The sequence below is a fragment of the Lonchura striata genome, chromosome 7 (assembly GCF_046129695.1).
Source record: "Lonchura striata isolate bLonStr1 chromosome 7, bLonStr1.mat, whole genome shotgun sequence".
Classification (NCBI taxonomy): Eukaryota; Metazoa; Chordata; class Aves; order Passeriformes; family Estrildidae; genus Lonchura; species Lonchura striata.
Window position 1 is genome coordinate 36,685,461 of NC_134609.1, and position 19,952 is coordinate 36,705,412.

At 51.7% G+C, this 19,952-nt stretch overlaps 1 protein-coding gene across 3 annotated transcripts; it reads right to left on the reverse strand.

The window, feature by feature from the left end:
- Window positions 1-1,898: 1,898 nt before the first annotated feature.
- DNAJB12 (DnaJ heat shock protein family (Hsp40) member B12) lies at window positions 1,899-19,023 on the reverse strand. Of its 3 annotated transcripts, none has more exons than XM_077784794.1 (9): window positions 18,852-19,006; window positions 14,790-14,964; window positions 13,732-13,877; window positions 10,772-10,957; window positions 9,394-9,473; window positions 8,665-8,774; window positions 5,848-6,020; window positions 4,857-4,989; window positions 1,899-3,710 (listed from the first exon to the last, which is right to left on the reverse strand). In XM_077784794.1, the coding sequence occupies exons 1-8, from the start codon at window positions 18,982-18,984 to the stop codon at window positions 4,868-4,870; spliced, it is 1,125 nt and encodes a 374-aa protein (XP_077640920.1). In that variant the 5' UTR covers window positions 18,985-19,006; the 3' UTR covers window positions 1,899-3,710; window positions 4,857-4,867. The 3 variants fall into 3 exon arrangements, with proteins under 3 accessions (XP_077640920.1, XP_021399534.1, XP_021399536.1); XM_021543859.1 differs by having other exon boundaries at window positions 1,899-3,806; XM_021543861.1 differs by having other exon boundaries at window positions 1,899-4,989; window positions 18,852-19,023.
- Between the last annotated feature and the right edge of the window lie 929 nt (window positions 19,024-19,952).

Here is a 19,952-nt window from a genome sequence, read left to right on the forward strand (position 1 = left end):
AAATATAATTTTGGAGCAGTCAGGACAACAAGCAATGCCAGGCTCACACAGCTGGAAATGCACCTTTAGGATTTCCCCTAAATTTTTGGAGTTTGGAGCATTTCTCAAAGGATCACATGCTAGAGCATCCCCCCCTCACGTGAGGGGCATCCCCTGTGGGGTCATCCAGCACAAACCCAGCCCTGGAGACACTGAGAGGGGTGGAAGGGAACTGCAAAGCCCAAGTTCCTTGGCCAGCCCAGGATGGAAGCAGCGTGTTGATCCCAGGCACAGCAGATTTACAGTGACAGCAACACCGTCAGCCCTGCCGAGGCATCCCGCCCCTGGGAGTGGTATTTACAGCCCCAGAAATACGTGGAATTTTAAATACCCAGCTCCCAAAGGGGTGGCCCCGCGCCTGTGCTGCCAGCAGCAGCGTGACCCCTGCTCATCCCCCCCACCAGTCACTCTCAGGGAAGGCAATGGGCTCCACATCTGTTTTTTTTAATTATCAGACCAAGAAAACAAAAAGAAAATCCCATCAAAACTCCCAAAAGCCAACACGGAGCGACAGCACAGCCTCTGTCCTGGGGGTGCCCAGCAAAACCTTCCGCGTGGGACCACGTGGCCTTGGAACGCCCCAGTCACAGCCCCAGCTATGAGGGAGAAACTTGGCTTTTATTTATAGCAAAATGGCTTTTCTGTGAGAAATTTGGGGGTGTCTCAAGGTTCCTGGTGTTTGGCAGCTCCCTGGAAGGTGCAGAAGCTTCTAGCAAGGCTAGATGAAATGTCTCCCAGGGCAGGGGGTTATGCAAAGGGATATTTTAGGACCTGCGTAGAGTCAGGCTATTTGTGGCACCAGCATCAGCCCAGGGATGCCAGGTGCCAGCAGAGGAAAGGGAGATTTTTGGGGGCAACAGCAGCAATAAGGCAAATGAGGGTTTAAATCCCAGCGTCACGCTAAACTCTCATGTTTTTGCTACCAAAACCAATTGTGTGGGGAAGAGAGGTCCCCTTGGCTCCCTACCTGCCAGAGGAGGATGTTCCTGGAGCACCTGCCTTCCTTTGATGCCTCCCTACCTTTGGCAGCCACTCCAATTAAAAGCTTGGGCTAATGAGCTAATGGGCAGCTCAAACCACTCACACCTTTGGTGAGTGGGCAGGGACCAGCACACCCTGAAATTCAAGAGTGTCTCCCATTGCTCCGGGCTGGGAATGACCCAAAATGCAGCAAAACCACCCCAAAACCTGGGTTGTACATGTACAGGCAGGTCTGACTCACTGCCAGAGGGGAAATGGCAGGGATGTGACCCTTGGCCTCTGAGAGGAGGGCAAAAAAAGGGAAAGGGGAGAAATTCCCACCCTTGCCCTCTGAGAGAAGGGGGATAAGGGGGAAATTCCCAGCTAAAGCTTCCAGCACTTTGGTGCATGGGCCTGGGGAGGAAAAAGAGACCCATCCCAAATCCACCCCCGAGTTTCCAAGCCACTGCCAGCAGGAAGGGCACCCAAGGCAGTGTCTGCCCGGAACAGAGGCAGCCCGAGTCTTCCTGCCCACCTGATGGGGATGGTGTCCACAGGGCACCTTCCAATGCCAGGGTAGTGCTGCCAGGCCAGTGGCATCCTAGGATGAGAATAAGGCTCAGCCAGAGGATGTGGGGCTAATGGGATGGGAGGAAGGCCCTTCTGGGAACATCCCAGCAGAACAGGTCTGAAGCAAATGTGTCCTGCCGGGTGTTTGCCGTCACCTTGCCAGGGGCACCACGTCCTCTCTATCCCCTGCCTGTCCTTCTCTCTGCCCCCACAGGGACAGAGTTCTCAGCCATTGGGATGGCAAAGACCCCAAATTCCATCCACTGCTGAGGAGCTGCAAAACCAGAGCTGGCTGGTGCAGGGATCCACAGGACACCAACATGGCCAGAGCCTTTCACATTATAAACATTTATTTATAGATGTACAATTGTATAAGTAACTCTAAATCGAGAGATACAGCCTCTGTGAGCATCCACTGGGATCGATGCCTTCTCCCTCCTTATGATCCATGGGTATCTACCAGGAAAAATAACCTGAAGGTTTTGGCAGGCAGGCTCCGGGCAGGGAATGCCACTGGGCAACACATCCAGCTCCTTCTGTAAGCAGGATTCTAGTTTAACCCCGTCCCCATCATCCCTGTGCCTCTATCGAGTACCATTTCCAATCCTGAACTTCTACTCAATTTCTTCTGAAGGTGGAGGAACCATTAAAAAAAAGGAAATAATAAAACCCCTCAAAATCAGGTCCAGGTCACGGTGGCTGTGGGATAACAGGGCCTGCAGCCAACAGGAGGCTGAAATTTCACAAAAGAAATAAACAGCCAAGACAGAGCGCATGGACTCCTAAGGACAACGGGATAAAACCACCTCTGCCAGCCCACCCGGGAGCTGCCGTGCTCCCAGCTCACTCCCATGACCGTGCCAGGGCATGATTTTCACTGGAAATGTCTTTAGACACAAATGATCTGCAGAGCAGCAAAAACAAAAACAAAAACAAACAAAAAAGTAAAATAATCCAGTTTATTCCATGGGAGGTGGCTCTGCTCATGCTGATTTTGCTTCCAAGAGATGGCTCCTCACCTGGAGTAGCCTCACACTGGTCCTGCCTGTGGTGGGGCAGGCAGAGGGCAGATCAGACACCGCCTGGTCTCCCCCAGCAGAACTTCTTCCAATAGAATACTTTGTTCCTTATGGATTTGTGGTATTTCCCAGGTGAACAGGGCCAGGCTGCACCCGGGAGCGCCGGTGGGTGGCTGGGGGGGTGAGGAACCCGAGCACAAAATCTCCCAACAAAGGGCTGTTGGAAAGCCCTCTCTGCATGGAGCACGCTGATTACCAGGCAGAATTCGAGCAGACTCGGCAGAAAAAGGAGTTACATGCACAAATGAACCAAAGACTGATGAGCAAAATCCATCCAGGACAATCCTTCCCGTCCCAAGCACGACGCCGGCGCTCAGCTGACCCTGCAGCTTCTGCCGATGCTGCAAATCCCCGGCTCCGGGCGGGCCGCCCCTGCTCTCCGTGACCCCCTGCACATTTGGGGTTTGGTTTTATCAAAACCCCAAGAGCAGGTGTATGGACATCCCCATCTGCAGAACATCCTCCTGGGAGCAAAGGACAGCAACTGCAAAGGGATTCCTGTTTTCCAGGAAGGAAAATGCCGTGGACAGAGACACCCTGGGAAGAGGCTTCCTGCCGCCCTGCTCCCCAAAACGGGCAGAAACCAAAATAATTTAATCATCCAACCCCTGCATAGTTTAAAAGTACAACATATATACAGCTTTAAATTAATGCTAAATAGATTATATTTTCTTTTTCTTTAGTGTCTTCTTTTATCAACAAAATCCCACTTCTCTCTCCTTGGCCGCAGCGAAGGGTCTCCTTCTGCTTCACGGCTTCTGCAGTTAGTTTGGGTTATTTTACACTCTGTGGGTCTGTTCCAGGGACTGTGGGATCCTTGTGGGATCCTTGTGGGATCCTGGGAGCACGCCAGCAGTGTTGGAAGGGGAGGAGGAAGACAGAGCTGGATTTCCTGTCCCAAGAGGCCTGTGATCTCAGAGGCAGAGAGAAGAAAGAGGGGCAGTTGTGCGTTGCTAATTCTCCAATTCCATTTTTAAGATAAGGTTTGATTCTTTTTAAATAGCAGAGTCTGTCACCTCGGCTCAGTGCACTTCCCCAAAAGTCTTCAGGCGTTTCAACGCTCTGGGAACAAAAGTGGCGGCGGTGTCAGTCTCCAGCCAATCTGTGACTCCCCCTTGCTTCCCCACCCCACAGCACAGGCAGCAGCTTTTCCAGGCTCTTTCCAGACCACGGGTGCAGGGAGGGAATTAAAGAAAAGCAGGTGATTAACACCAGAAGAGGCGCAGTCATCCAAAAGAGAGAGCGAGCGGATCAAGATAAGACTGCATCCAAAACCAAGATCCAAAACCCAAAAAAAAGCCCAATGTGCCCCGGAGGATTTGCTTTAAAGGCCAGACTGTCAGATGCCGAGGAAAACACCCCTCAAAAGTGCAAATCAAGCAGCTCAACGGCCAACATCCTCAAGGAGTCCCTGTGAGCCAGAACGGTGTCCATGCAACACCTGGAACAAGCTTCACCCAGAAGTTTTTCTATAGAAATACTGTGCTCAGACAATTTTGGGTTAGTGGGATCTGCACACTTCACAGGCAGCCCAGCCCGGTAGGTGAAATCAGCCCAAAAATTTTTGCAGAAAAAGAACTCCAAACCCTGTGAAAAATTTTTTTCATTATTTTCGTGCAGTTTCCCCAGCACATCCAGTCTCACATGTGTTATCTGGGCTCTCCTTAATCCAAGCTCTCCAACCCCCAAATCTTCCAGACCTCCCCCCCAGCTGCTTTTTACTTTGCTTGCCAGTTTAACCCAGTAAGTTACTTCTACAACCTGCTGGGAACATTTGCTTTGTTCTCCTTGAATGGGAAGGCAACGGGAGGGGGGACAAGGAACATCTGTTGGGTGGGACTCCATTCCCTGTCACCGCGCTGCTTCACGTGCCAGGAATCACAGCCTTCCCAGCAAAACAGACAACAAAGCAACTAAAAACAAGGACTCATTAAAATGTGGGGGCTGGATGCCACACCACCTAAGAAACTTCCAACTTCACCAAGGGATTCTGCCCTGTCGTTCCTAGAGGCCAGAGAAAACAGGGAGCCTGGAGAGAGCCGAGGGTGCCGACATGCAAACTAAACCGAATCAATTCCTGATTAACGAGGGAGCGCCCGTCGGAGGGGAGGCTGCATGTGTGCACCCCAAGGAGACTCCTGGAGGGCTGTGTCTCAATCAGGGGTTTCAGTGATAAAAGCACTACGGTTCCCTGCTCCCGGCTCGTACTTGGGCTGGGACTATCCGTGCAGGGAGGCCTGGACGTCTGACAGTCTGCTACAGCTGGGGGTGCCCATCTTCTGTGCCCGCTGGTACAGGTCCGAGTCCCCGAAGTAGCGTGCCCGGTACAACAAGCCTTCCTCTGCAAAGGGAAAAGCTCAGCGTCAGGAATGCCCTTTGGAAGAGCCTCCCCCGCCAGGCCCTGCTCCCCCACCGGCTCTGCTGGGAACAGGAGGCACCTCCAGCTGTCCAAGGTAAAGCAAAGGATGAGGATGAGGAAATGCCCCATGCCCTTCAGGACAGGATGGGCGTAAGAGCTGCTGACAGCTCATCCATCCCAGAAAAAGCCAAGGGAACCCGGCTCCGGTCCCTGGAGGTGCATGGGCAGCCCACACAAAGGTCGGAGCATTTGGCACCGCCCAGGGATGATCACAGCCCCCCCCAGCATTCCAGAGCTGAAACCCAACCCTGGCTGCTGCTCCAAGAGCCGTGACCATCACAGCAGCCAGAGCACACAGGTTGTCCCTGGACTCGCTGCTCTCACCACCCTCTGCCACCAGGATATTTATCTGGATCATCTGCCTGGGCAGCCCCTGCAGCCCTTGGAGCAGGGGTGGGATGTGGGACGCATGACCATGGGCAGCAGACTTTCTAGCATCGTCCTTGACCAACTGAAATATTAGACAGGGCTATCAGGGATCCCAGAGGTTCTACCTTCCCCCTCCACTGGAAATCAGAGGTATCCTGCTGACATGGCAGGGGAGCCTCTGGGCACAGCTCTTGTCTGACCAGTTCTGCAGCAGCATTAAAAAGCAAAACAAAACAAAAAAACCCCACATACCGGGTCTGTCATGAAGTCATAGACTGGAAAAAACAAAGCCAACAACACAGGAAATGTGCTGGCACTGTGTTAAAGTATAACTTCAGCACAACTTAGTCCTCAGTCAAAGACGTTTCCAAAGCCACCCCATGGAGCAGCTCCTGACCCCTCACTACTCACTCTGCTGCTTCTCTCTCCAGCAGTTGTTCCGAAGGTTTGCTATGTAGTCGTCCTCCACACTCCGCTCAACGTTCTTCAGGTTTGTGCCCGTGTACTCCTCAGCAAAGTTCTCGGACACGTAGTAGGGGACTTTCAAGTGCTCTGTGACCCTCCTGTGTGTGTGACCCACAGACCTGGTGCAGGGACAAGAGCACAACAGTGTAGGACACGTTTTGAGGGCACAGCAAAGCCCCCAGCTCAGGTGATGTGATTCCAAACAGCAGGAAACATCCCTCATCCCTATCCAGCCACCGGCTCGGAGGGTTAGAAGGGAGCAGCACTTCTGGTGGAAATGAGAGAAGCTGCCAGGCCTCCAGCAAGGTGGGCAGAGCTCTGAATACAGACATAACTCTAAGACATACTGCCCAGGGCCTAAACCCAGTTAAAATAAAATGTTCCCCAGAATTTTCATTAAATTATTAAATCTGTGATTTCCTCCATTCACAAGATGGGACCTGCTCTATGCCCCGGCTTGCATCAACCAGCACAGAAAACACTTTCCAGAAGGAAATGCCTTCCTCCCCTGGCCCTGTGGATTTGCATTTCAGACAAACCCCAGCTCTTGCCTCCCCTGACACCCCAGCAAACCTAGAGATCCTCCCTAGGGCGTGTGTGTGAGCTGTAACACAGGAGCTGGGCCCAAATGCTGGATTTGCCAGGAACGGCTCCACCTGGAGACGTGCCCAAAGTTCCCTGTAATAAACACCAGCTGCTGCTGCTGATTTAAAACCTGATTCTTAAGCCAGGTATAAACATTAACTCATCCAGCTCACCCTTCAGTCTGTTATCAGAATATACAGGTGGGATCCCAGGACTCCTGCACGTTTCACCAAGGCCCAGTGCCAGGTAACTGAAAGGGCTGAACAGGAGCACAGAGCTCTGCTGGGATTTCTCAAGGCAGAGAAAAAGCCAAGTTCACTATTTTCCCTGTCAAGACAGAGCCTTGAGCTCACCCAGCACTCACATTCCTCTCCTGGATAAAGATGGACTACAGAGCGTCCCCTCACAGGAGAAGGACTGGGAATGGCAGGGCTGCAGCAGCAGCACACTGGGGTGTGAAGCATGAAAATCAGGGCACAAGAAACCTGTCACCTGCAGTCAGACAGGCAATTAAGTCAGGCCAATTCCATGAGGTGTTACTGAACAGTAATGATGAGGCTCAAAGCCAGGCAGCTCTTCCAGCAGCAAGATCCTTTTTGGAAGAGATTTACAAAGGTAACAGTGGTTCTTTAAGACTCTGCCCTCCTCAGTGACACCTTCACTGTGGAGAAGTGGCATTTAAATCTGTGGGTTCAAAGCTTCTGTTCCCCTGCTCGCTTCCCTTCCCTCCCGGCAGAGGAGCTGGCAGTGAGTGATGCAGCAGCTCCTCCTGCCGGCCCTGCACCACCTCATTCCAGCTCAAACACCTCGGGAAGGCTGTGGCAGGGCGGGATGAACTCACTTCACACGTTTGTCCAAATCCTGGCTTGGAAATCGGGTTGCTTGCTGCTACCTGAGCATGCAGAGACAGGGACAGCACAGGGAACAGGGAATGGGGCAGCAGAGAAACATCTGGGGTTCAGGGATGGCTTCCTCTGGCAGTTGGCAAGGCTGGAAGCAGATCCCTGCCCACTTAAATGCCTTCACTGTCTTCTCACCCCACAAACGCTTCACCAGTATAAACCAAACTGGTGCATGTGTGTAATGCTTAGTTTCACAATGCTATTGCCAACTGTGGAAATCACAGCTCAGCAGCCTTCACCCTCTCAGAATAACCCTTAACTGTGCCAAAACCATCCCATCTTTTGGTCCCAAGCACCAATGTCACAGTCTTTACTCTGAATCTGAAAGCGTAGCTGGGTTTTATAGTAATTAACATCATGCCCCTCCCCTGGAATTGTTCAAGGCCAGGTTAGTCAGGGCTTGAAGCAATCTGGTCTAGTGGGGGAGGTGTCCATGGCCGTGGCAGGGGATGGAACAAGATAATTTTAAGGTCCAAAGCCTTCTGGGATTCTATGATCAATGGCAAACATTGCTACCTGTGAAAATAGGCAGGAACACCAGGCTGCAACCAGGTCTGCCCTCTCTAAATGCACATAAGGAACTCACACTGAACACGTAGTAAGCTTTTGCCAAGAATGATGCAAGCAGACAGAAATCAAGCCTGTTTTCCCACTCTCTGTTAGCACTGCAAAGTGACTAAGAATGAGGACACATTCCATTAGTCACCAAAGGGAGAAGATCAGGGCATTTCCACAGGATCTAGAACAGAGCAGTTTCACTTTCACATACTAAATGTCTGGCCAAAGCTACTTCATGGAAAGATGAGAGTTCAGAAACAGGGGACTTCTCTGGGAGTGTCTTTTATTCCTCACCCTCTTCCTCTGCTGTGTTGTACTAAGGCTTTCATGGAGAACATGGCTTTTGTTTTTCACACTCTACACCTCAATTTTGTCCATATGGGATTTTGGTGCTGGGCTGCAGCCTCCCCAAACCACTTTGTCTGCCCCTTTCCGTGACAGGCACAGCTGTGGGTACGGACTCCAGAAGGTCCCTGACAAGGAACTCTCTCCATTAGGGAAATGAGCACCCTCCAACCTTCCCTGTACCTTGTATCTCACAGCTGTTTGAGAAGCACAAAGGCTTCACTGGCAGCAAGAGCAATGGGGTCAGGAGATAAAGCAAAAAAAAAAAAACAAAACCAAAGGAAGAACAGATGCAAGATCCCTGCCCCCCCCACACCCCTCCAGAGCCCACCCCCTCCCCATGTAGACAAGTTTTAGAGGAATGGGTACTAACAGCCTGTGACTCAAACTGTAGGGTGGGCTGGAGACCATCATCTGGCTGAGAGCAGACACGATGATCAGGATGAGGATGGGCATCAGCTGGACAAACAGCCCCAGGCCACCCTGAGGGAACAGAAACACACACTGGAGTGCCACCCATACAGCTGGACAAGGATCCCATGGCACCTCCCTTCCTCCTTCCCTCTCAGCGCTCCAACACAACCTTCTCTCTCCTGCTTTTCACAGGGAGTAACCCAAAACAGCTGGGGGGAACCCAGCAGCCCACAGGACATCGTGACTCTGAAGGTCCAAACTCCCTGGCTCTTCTCTGGATGTGACAACGGGCAGAGGGGACTGCCAGGGGGAGCCTTGGCAGGGAATTCCAAAAGCCTCATACCCACAGTTCATCTTTCTAGAGCAAACTAGTGAGCAGGATTGGTTTTATGGATGGCCTTCTCCCCTTTTCAGTGCTGGACAGATGAAGGTAATTCCCCTTCTCCCTTACCTCCCAAGCTCCCTTCATTTCCACCTTTAAGCTCAAGATAGAAATATTCAGGAAGTTCTTGTTTGTTCTTTTACAATAAAATTGGCTCTGCCCAGACAACAGCCATAATAACCCTGACTCCAGCTTTCTGTTTGGGAGGGTGGCAACAAGCAGGACTGTTTCACAAGCCAGGCACAGCACCCAATGAAGTGCTGTGAAAACCTCCAGCCCCCCAGATCCCAGGTGTTTTTCACTTACATCTCCCTGATGCTCCCGCCTGTCCTGCCTCTGGTGGTAGGTGTACCTCATCCTGCCATTGCTGTACACGTGAACATTACCTGAAGGAAGAAGAAAACTCTTACTCCAAAGTCACACTGTGGAGGGTGCTGCTGGCTGGCCAGGGAGGGGCCACAAAAGGTGGCTGTGATCCCTGTCACCTGCTCTCAGGCTGAAACAGGATATTCCTGAGGTGGTTTGAGTACAGAGTGGGCACAGAGCTCCTTCTGTAAGATTCTGCAGGATCATATGAAAACTCAGCTTGGAGGTGACCTCAGGAAGTTCAGCCTCCTGCCCAAAGCAGGCAGGGTAGCTACAGAGAGAGAATACCCTGCACAGGCCTTCTCCCTTCTGATGGAATAGATTAAAACCAGTTACAAACATAAATAATTCTGGGTTTTTTCCCACCCTGCAAACAAAGCTCTTCCATGTCTTGTTTTAAATGTCAAAGCTACAGCTGCAAAGGGAGCCAGGCTGAGAGCAGCCCTCAAATCTCTCGAGACAGTGAGGAAAGGGAAAAAGAGACTGAGCTAAAATAGCAACATGCTGTTTTTGCCAGGCAGAGCACAAATGCTGCAAAAGGGTTCCAGATGCTTTTGAGCCACTGGTGTTGGGGTGCTAGTGCTTAGATTCCAGACAGGAAAGAGCTACAAGAGTGAATTTTCTTTACTGAAACCAAATTATTTTTTTCATGTTGGTCTACAGAGGTCAGGAAGCCCTGTGTCCACTTCCAGTCAGATGTAACTGGAACAAATACGAAGGAGTGTTCCAAAATACCCTTCTCCTGACATGGAATCTGTCTTTTGAGAAAGTAAAGGAACAGATTCTTTCCTGCTCCCCAGGCCATGATCAGGACACAGATTTATTTTTCAATTCACAAGGTCTAAATTATGCTGTAGAAATATTATTTTCCTTTTTTATGGGACACAGGGGAGAGAAGGAAGTGGCCACTGATCTTGGAGAACCTGTTCTAGCTGCATGGTGGAGTAGACAGAGATCAAGAACAAGGCCCAGCTGTTACCACAGTTTGCTCTGGTAAGATTTAAATTCCAAAACCACCAGGCAGAAAAGCCTTCCTCAAAACGGGATTATTTTCACAATTACCCTTAAAACAAGTCACTTTTTGTTCTAGCATCCAACCCAACTTAACAGCAGATTGCCAGCATGCAAGCAAACACCTGAGGCTGGGAAGAAGTCCAGCTCTGATGGTTGCCGAGTTCTCCAAAGATGAACCATTTAAGAAACTCAAAAGTGTTTTGGCCACACGTGAAGGAGAAATCCCCCTCATCCAGCCTAAAGAAGCCCAACTGCAGCAAAAGGATGAGGCCCCACACAAGAAATGCAGATTTAAGGTGCTTACTAGAAGGAAAACCACCCCCAAAGAACATGTTGAAGAGGTCCTCGGGGGAGATGTCGGCCTCGAAGCCGCGGTGGAAGTCGGCGTGGCTGTGTCCGTGGCGGGCGGGGTTGAGTTTCTCGTCTCCGAACTGCTCGTACTGCTTCCTCTTCTCGGGGTTGCTCAGCACCGCGTACGCGTTCCCGATGGCTGTGACACGGACACGAGGAAGCAGTTAGCTCCTTCCTCCCGCCTGCTGCCCTGCACACTGCCAGCATTTGCCCTTCCTGTCGTACAAAGCAAGAGATTCGCCCACCCACGTCTTTGCAGCAGGTACCTGGCACACGGCTCGGGCAAATCCAGGCAGGAGGAAACCACACTCAGGGAAAAATTCCATAATGAATTCAAATGAAGAAGTTATGATATGACTGATAAGGATTTGGTGCATGTCCCCAGAGAAACCCTTCAGCTGTAGGCAGCTGTGTAGGGAAATAAAATTTTAGTTGACAAATTTTATTCAAAAGTGGCATTAAGGGAATTCGATGTCAGAGCCTAGAACTAGAACTGCAAATAATTTAAATACGGGCTGAATCCCTGAAAGGGACTTTAACACTTTCCATAAAAGCTGCATCAGCTAAGAGTTTCAGTACTTCCAGATGCCACATGTAAGGTGCAAAATTACAAGGATTGTTAACCAGTGCCTGTGAGGCTGGAAATGTACTGGAAATAAACCCCTGCCAGGTCCCTGGGTCCCTCTCCTCCCAGCCTTTTTCCCAGAACGTCTACCTGCCACCCTCCCATTTCTGTATTCGCCTCTCCACACATTCCAGCTTCCCACTGCTGTCTGCACCAAGCCACACCAGGGCTCCCTGCATTGCAAGGACCCAAAATGCCCATGGCAGCAGGTGCCTGGTGTGTAAAGGGCAGGGCAGAAGGGATGGAAAAGGGGGAACAGTGGGATAACGTGCCCATTTGGAGATCAGCTCCAAGATTTGATACTTTCCCCATGGTCAGGTGGAAGTGTATGGTTTCTTCTTGGAGTGGAGATTTGGAGGGCAGAGGATGTAATGTCAATACACTCCTTCTCCCTCTCGGTTATAATTAGTGCACCCAGAGCAAACATTTCTAGAGCCAGGCAAGGAAGCTGGAGGACAAGGACTGACTCAGAGTGTATCAACCACATAGCTGAAAAGAACAAAAGAAGGAACGACAATGGAGCGGTTCAGGGTTTGTTTGCTCTTTGACTTTGTGCTGACAAAGCCCAAGAAATGCCTCATTCCAAAGCAGGATTTTAGCTCCAAGTAGCCAGGCTCAAGGCTTTTTCCAGGAGCAAACAGGTAGTGATGCAGATCTGCCACGAGACAGCTTGCAGCCAGCTGGAACTGTACACTGAGACACGGGCTCAGCACATCACCTTATCAGCAGTCACTGGGAAGGTGAATGCCAAGACTCCAGCTAATACATCAACATAAGGAAAAATTATCTCATATCCTCACAGCAGGGCACGTTTCCCCCTCCACCCTCTGGAGCCAAGCAGGGTGACTTCAGCTCAGCTCAGGGGCTGACGGACAGGAAGCCATGGAAGCAAGACCTGGAGGAGATAACCCCGCAGTGGGGGATAAAGGGCACTTTGCTTAACGCTCCACTTCTGACACATAACTCCTGCAAAAGCCTTGGGCAAACATCATTATTCAAGTTTACAGGTGAGGAAACCTGCCTTTGGCCACGGAGGGATCCATGGATGAGCTGTGGAGCAGCAGGTCTGCACAGGCAGAGCTGATACCTGTGTGCAGATGCCCTTTCATCTGCCCCCCACACCAGCACAGGCTCTCCCAGGTAGCTGGGGGGTCAGTCACTATTTGCTAACACTTATCAGGGAAGGATTTAAGTCTTAAAAGGCTTGAACAAACCTTACCTAAGACTTTTACTGCTGAATTTGTGTCTGTGAGGAGCTCACCTGAATACTGTACCAGTACATTCACATCAGGCTAGGCCTGCTCCCTGCTTCAGCAAAGGTCTCATGCATTTCACTCCTAAAATCAGGCTGCTTTGTGGTGCAAGGTGCCTTAGAGACCTTCTCGGTTCCATGCTCTGCCATGGACAGGGATACCTTCCAATATCCCAGGTTGCTCCAAGCCCCATCCAAGCTGGCCTAGAAAACTTCCAGAGATCTAGGGGCAGCCACAGCTTCTCTGGGCACCTGTGCCAGAGCCTCAGCATTATCCTGAGTAAAGAATTTCCCTCTAAAAGTGGCCAGAATCAGATTATTTTAACAGCTTCCAAACCAGTGCTGTGCAACTGGCACCAAGGAATTCTGTGTTTAGCTCAATGATAATAATCAAACTTCCACAGCATGCAGGGGAAAATGGGATTACATGTTCTGAGCAACAGTATCTCTCTTGGAAATTACTCAAATTTTAAGGTTTCTTATTACCCAGGAAACACCCCTGCTGCATTTATAGAGAGGATCTGAGAATTGGGTTCTTTGCAGTAGAACCAGAGCTCCTTTTCTAAGTTCTGACTGGGCTCACTTGTATATCTGCTGCAGTTTTACGCTAGAAACTTCCACTTGGGATTTCTATCCACCAATTCCATCCACAAATGGTTGGGTGTTTCCTGGAATGTTTCTCCTGAGGGGTTTGTGAGCCCTGCGTCTGCCTCTGGTGCTGCATAAGTTAACTGGGTTAATCCTGACAGAATTCCCCCCTGAGCAGCAAGGCAGGAGCTTGGAGCAACACACAGGGAGAAAGAGAAGAAGGCTTCTCCTAACCCAGCCAACAGCGGTGAATCCTACACATGCCAACCTGTGTTTATTATTTTAAGTTCATACTTTGGTTATGACACGACCAGCTCTGAAGGGAGAAAATTTCACAAAGAGCAGCTTTATTTCACTCTGCCTGACTCATGGGATTGTTTTTAAGGGTTCTCACAAGCCCAGCTTACTGAGAGTGGGGGGCAAACCACAAATCTGGAGCTGGCTTTACCTTTGAATGCCTCTGTGGCCCCCGGTGCGTGGTTCTTGTCTGGGTGGAACTTCAGGGCCAGTTTCCTGTAGGCCTTTTTCAGATCCTCATCGGAAGCGTCTCTGTTGACTCCCAGAATTTCATAGTAATCTTTGCACTGCTTTACCCTGCCATGGGAGAGGGGAGCAAACACCGAGTTCTAGGAGTAAAAACCTGGATATAAAAACTGGATATAAAAACTCTTGAATACTCGTCAGCTGTGAGACTTTTCAGGCAGCACAGTTTCGATGGATGTTGCTCAGGGATCTCTGCATTACTCAGGCCCTGCTCCTCAGAGGTGACCCAGCTGTTCTCACCCACTCACTCCGGCTGTGCTGGGAGGACCAGCACAGAATGAGTTGGGCTAGTGGAGGAGGAAGAGCCTCCCCTCAGACCCACACAGGAATGTGACTGGCAGATAAACTTCACATTCATCATCCTCGTGTGTTGGAGGCTGTTTGGGAAGGACTACAGCACCTGAAGGATACTGGCCTTTCCCCTCCCTCACTCTCTCTTCAGCTAATTCCCAGATTTAAAACTTCCATCAGCTGAACTCCAGAGAAAAGAGGGAGCAGCCCAGGGTGTGCAGCCCATTCTTCCTGGGCACACTCAGCCCAGCCAAGGCTTCTGCTTCTCATGTGATGAGACAGAATCCAGCAGGCTGGGTTTCAGGAGAAGTGGATGACGTAACAAACATTCCTGCAAATCCCTTGAAGTGGTTCTTGCACAATTCAGGCCATGCCCATAACCTTAAACAAAGTTTACCAAGTGATAGCACCATAGCACCTGCAGTTCAGTCCTTCAGCTTCCAGGATGGGCAAATGGGAGAAAGGAATAAAGGGAAGCTTGAAAGAGGGTTTGGAAAATGAGCAGACCCAAGCCAGCTGCCTACCAGGGCTGCTGGAGCTATAAATCCTCCTGGGCATGTTTTTAACACTATTCTATATGGTTCAAAACCCAAATTTTTAAAATCCTGTGAAAAGCACATGGGGTACCATGTGATAGAGTCAAACAAATGCCCCTGAGAGCTGTGGACAAACCTCTTAACTGCATCCAGCTGGTCCTGAGTGTAGCCCTTGGGGGCCTCCCCCCCAGCCTCTCTGTTGGCTGATGGGAATTCTCCACTCATTTTCCTGAACTGATGGTTTGTGGATTCCCTGGGTTGGGATTGGCCATTGGCTGAATGCTCATTCTTGTTGAGTGACTCAAGCAGAACTGAAACGAGAGAAACAAAAACATGAAGTAGAAAGCACCAAGCTCAACCTGCCCTTCCAGCTCTCCCATGAAGAGATTTCTCTTAATTTCTGCCACCTTCCCAAGATCCCCCCATCCTTCCCCAGGAAGACCCTCACCTTCCCTCCCATGTAATCTTTCAGCTCCTGTTGCTTCTGACCCAGATGTGAGGACCACTCCTGAAGATAATTCTGCTTCTCCCAACACACACAACCTCCATAAAAACCCCAGGACCACCCATACAGACAGGCCAGGAGCCACAGCAGATCAGCAAAGCAGTGTATTCCTGTCCTTTTTTCCCTTCCACCTCTCCTTGACAGCAAAGCATGTCCAAATTCGTCCTTTAGCACATCACAGTGTATTATTCTTCTTTATCCCCTGCTTTTGGGAGCCTACAGTGCTGGGGAAGTGATGTGACAATGCCATATCTTCAGATAGCTTAGAAAATAATTCTGTGGGCTGCCAATCCCACAGGGACACTCCCCTTTTGGGGACAGAGCTGCAGCACTGCTGGCTGCCAGCTCCTCACATGGGTGCTTTGCTCTCCTGTCGGAGCAGCTGTGAAACCCATCTTCCCTCTCAGGTACTGGGAGTATAATAAATTCACCTTCCCTTTTCTGCTCCTCCTTGCAAGGCTCAGGCACTGTTTTCTATCCTCTGCAGCCAAGAGGGGACAAACACGCAGGCCTGGCCTAACCACCCAGGGGACACAGTGGAGGAAGATACCAAACACCTTTCCATCATGCATTTCCCTGGCAGCTGCATAGCACCATCTTTTAAAACTGCTTTTTCAACCAAGCATCAGACTGATTTCTTCACCCCCATTCAAAACAACAGGCACACATACTACAGTGAAACCCAGCCAAGGATATTTACACAGGCCCCAGTATCCTGAGCTTGCAGTCCTTTATCCAGACCCTAGAGCTGGGGAAGAAGTTCCAATCCTCCCATGGATTGCACACCACAGACCTTGTACTATGGGAGTATCACCTTCTTTAGGCAAGTGCAAACAACACTTGCAGGCCAAGAGATGAGCCAAGATATCCTATCTGGTCCCAGCACTCAGAGGGGGCAGAAAAATCCACTCAGGAATCCAAAAGCCAATACAGGATGAGGGATGCAAAGGACAGTGGGCTAAGGAGCAGTAACTCACTGGATGAGTTTTGGGCTTGGGGGCTTCACAAATTTAAAATGAATTTCTTTTAGAAAAGTAAATTCTTCCCTCGCTCATATTTCCAATGCTTCAGTGTTCACTGAATTGCAGTCTTTGGTTTTGCTCCTTCTAAACCTGAAGCAATCTGCCAGGTGATTTTAAATTTCACCTCACGAGGCTGTTCCCACACCTACTGCCCTTCCTGCTCCTTTGGGCTTTGTTCCCTACAGCTTACCAGGAGATTTTAATTCCAGAACACTTCAGGTTGGAAGAGATCTCAAAGCCATCCATTCCCACCCCCTGCCATGCGTAGGGACACCTTCCACTGTCCCAGGCTGCTCCATGCTCCAAAGTCCAACCTGGCCTTGGGCACTGCCAGGGATCCAGGGGCAGCCACAGCTGCTCTGGGTACCCTGTGCCAGGGCCTGCCCACCCTGCCAGGGAACAATTCCTAATTCCCAATATCCCATCCAGCCCTGCCCTCTGGCAGTGGAAGCCACTCCCCTTGTCCTGCTACTCCAGTTCCTGATAAAATCCCTCTCAAATTTTCTTGTAGCCCCTTCATGCCCTAGAAGGAGCTGTGAGGTCTTCATACATCCTTCTCTTCTCCAGGCTGAGCAGCCCCAGCTCTTCCAGTCTGGCTCCATAGGGAAGGTGCTCCAGTCCCCTCAGCAACTTGATGCCTGCCCTGGGCTCTCTCCAGCAGCTCCAAGTCCCTCCTGTGCTGGCCCCAGGGCTGGGGCAGCTCTGCAGGTGGGGTCTCACCTGAGCACAGGGGCAGAGGAGCAGAATCCCCCCTCTCCTGCTGCCCAGAGTGCATCTCCCAAACCCAAGCACAGACACCCACAGATGGCCACAGGTCAGTCCCATTTTGCTCCACAGCCCCAAACCTGCTGCTTTTTGCATCCTCTGTGCAGCCCCAGCACAGCACAAATTCAGAAGCAGAGAGTGCAGAATTAGATTTCAGTTCTGCCAACTGAGTTCCTCTCAGCATGTGCCACAGAGCCTTTTCCCTCCCTTATTAGCCAACACTTGCCCAACTTCCCACAAATTTTCCCCAGCTCCCACTTGAAGGTGACCAGAGTGTGACTGTGTCTCAGCCAACGTGTCCTGACACAAAAGATTTTTGCTGCAATCCCCTTGCAAAACTCTTCCCTGATCCCAAAAATCCCAGCCAGGGTCAGAGTTTGCAGCACTGGCTGAGCAACGCCACGTTGCTGAGTGTTGCCAAACCCTGGGTATCTCCTGGGGAAGAGATTTCCCAGGAGCTCCTCAGAGGCTCAGGGACCACCGTGGGATCTCTGGCAGCATTTCCCAACTCCAGACCCAGCAGGACATGGAACAAAGGGTCCTTGGATGAGATACGTGGTTAGGTCTGGCCACAAATTAGCATGTTGTGTTTGACATTAACCTGCCCTGCTGCCCCCCACTCCCCAGGCTCTGCCTTCCTCCAAAAGTCACTTTTCCTACCCAGTAATTTCACCAAAGTATAAATTCCAGAGGAAAGGGAGCAGAGGAAAACCACACCACAGCACACGCTGTGTTTGAGGGAGGAGGCCTGGTGCAACCAAAAAGAGATTACAAGCTGCAAGGCTCAGCCAGAAAATCCAAACTCAGATGAGGTCAAAGCAAAAAAAAAAAAAAAAAAAAAAAAAAAAAAAAAATTAAACCTTCAGCCCTTTGCATAATATTCAGCCATGTAAGAACATGCAGGGAAAGAATCGAGTTTGGCCGCTTTCACAAACCACTTCCCATATGAATTACAGCTTTCAGGAAATGATGAAAACCAACATAAATCTGGCAAAAAGTCTTGGAGGAGGATTGTTTTGTTACATGTGAGAGTGTGAGCTCAGCCCCAGCCTGTCTGTCTGCAAACAGGGGGCAACTGCTGGAGCAGGGACAGGACAGGGAGAGGAGGAATACGATGGAAACAGGAGGAATAGGAAGAGGAGAGGAGGAGGGATGGGAGAAGGAAAGGAGGAGGAGAAGAGGACAAATAAGAGGAAGAGATGAGGAGGAATAGGAGAAGAGAAAGAATAAGAGGAGGAATGCAGGAACAGGGAAGAGAGGAATAGGAGAGGGAGGGGACGAATGGGAGGAGGAGAGGAACAGGAATAAGAGGAGAAAAACAGGAAGAGGAGAGGGACAGAAGGAGGAGCAGGAAAAGAACAGGAGCAGAGGGACAGAAACAGGATAGGAGAAGGAGAGGAGGAATAGGAGAGGAATAGGAGGAATGCAAGGAGGAGACAAACAGGAGGAGGAATAGCAGGAGTGCAATAGGAAAAGGAGAAGAGGAATAGGAGGAGGAGAAGAGCTTTTCGAAGCCCCCCGAGAACCTCTCCCTCGCCTTGCCGAGCTCCTTCCCTCCCCTCAGCGCTGCTGCACCAGCAGCGGGTGTTGTGCCCGTGGCTCAGGGGTGCCACAGCAGCACGGAGCCGGTCCCCCTTCCCTTCCCGGCGCTCTCCTGACTGTGAGCCCCCGTTAAAGACAGAGGCCGCGGGCCGAGAGTGCCGGATCGCCGCCCATCGGTGCCCGGTCCCCGGCGGTACCGCGGCCGAGACCCCAGGACACCCCCGGGACCCCCGAGGAACTCGCTTTCCCGCCGTCCCCCGCGCGCACCGCGCAGGCGCCGTGAGGGTGAGAGGTCAGGCCCGGCGGCGGCCGCGCAGGCCGCGCTCCCCCGGGCCCCCCGCCGCGCCCCCGGGCCGGCGCTCACCGCGGACCCGCTGCGAGGGGTACAAGCGCTGCGCCTTCTCCAGGAAGCGGCGGGCCTTGTCGGGCTGGTTGGCCTTGAGGGCGGCCAGTGCAATACCAATGCACCGCTCCGCCTCGTCCCGGTTCGACTCCATGGCGGCGGCGGCCGGGCGGGGGGGGCGGGAGGGCGGGGCCGGGCGCGGAGCGATGACGTCACGGAACCCGGCCCCCGGGCGGGGCGGCTCTGTGGGGCCGGGCGGGCGCGGGGGGCGGCGGGGCTCGGGCGGGGAGCGCCCTGCCGGCCACCAACAGCGGGAGGGCAAAGCAGAGGGCACCCCGGAGGGGAACATTATTAACATCGCCTCAGGAATTGTCAAAACATTAGAGCCTTCCTCCTTATGGAGCTTCCAGCCTTTGGAACAGGTCCTGGCTGCAGGAGACGCTGAGGAGGGAAGAGGCTGCTCGGGGCTCCGTCACATTGTTGCACACTGCTTCACATTCAGTAGCAGCAGGGATAGCGGGAACCTGTAATTCCAAAAAGGAATCCAGAGACAGGTGACAGATCCCTGGAGGCTGGCCATGGGGAGCAGGCAGGGGAGAGGGAGGAACAGCTGGGGCAGGAAGGGCCGGACCTGCACACCCACCTTGGTCTGTGGGGTGACAGCACAGTAACCCACACCCAAACCACCCCGAAGGTACAGGCACTGCCTGGAAAATGAGGGAGGAAAGGAAGAGAACTCTGGCTGGAGTGGTCAGGATCAATATCCCAGTACAAACCACAGAATCCTACAATAGTTTGGGTGGGAAGGGACCTTAAAGCCCCTCCAGTGCCACCCTCTGCCATGGCAGGGACACCTTCCACTGTCCCAGGGTGTTCCAAGCCCCAGTGTCCAACCTGGCCTTGGACACTGCCAGGGACCCAGGACAGCCACAGCCTCTCTGGGCATCCTGTGCCAGGGCCTCATCGCCCTCACAGGGAAGGATTTCTCCCCAATATCCCATCCATTCCTGCCCTCTGGCAGTGGGAAACCATTTCCCCTCATCCTGGCACTTGAGGCCTTTGTCAATATTCCCTCTCCATGTTTCCTATCACCTCCAGGCACTGCAAGGCCACAATTAGGTC

What these genes read in the sequence shown, in the direction of transcription:
- DNAJB12 (XM_021543861.1), bottom strand. Translation starts at nt 18,984, where the DNA reads ATGGAGTCGAACCGGGACGAGGCGGAGCGGTGCATTGGTATTGCACTG. An exon ending in GGCCACAGAGGCATTCAAAG is followed by an intron (nt 10,958 to 13,731) that starts GTAAAGCCAGCT and finishes TCCGTGTCACAG; the next exon opens with CCATCGGGAACGCGTACGCG. An exon ending in CTGGAGAGAGAAGCAGCAGA is followed by an intron (nt 4,990 to 5,847) that starts GTGAGTAGTGAG and finishes TTCCCTTTGCAG; the next exon opens with AGGAAGGCTTGTTGTACCGG.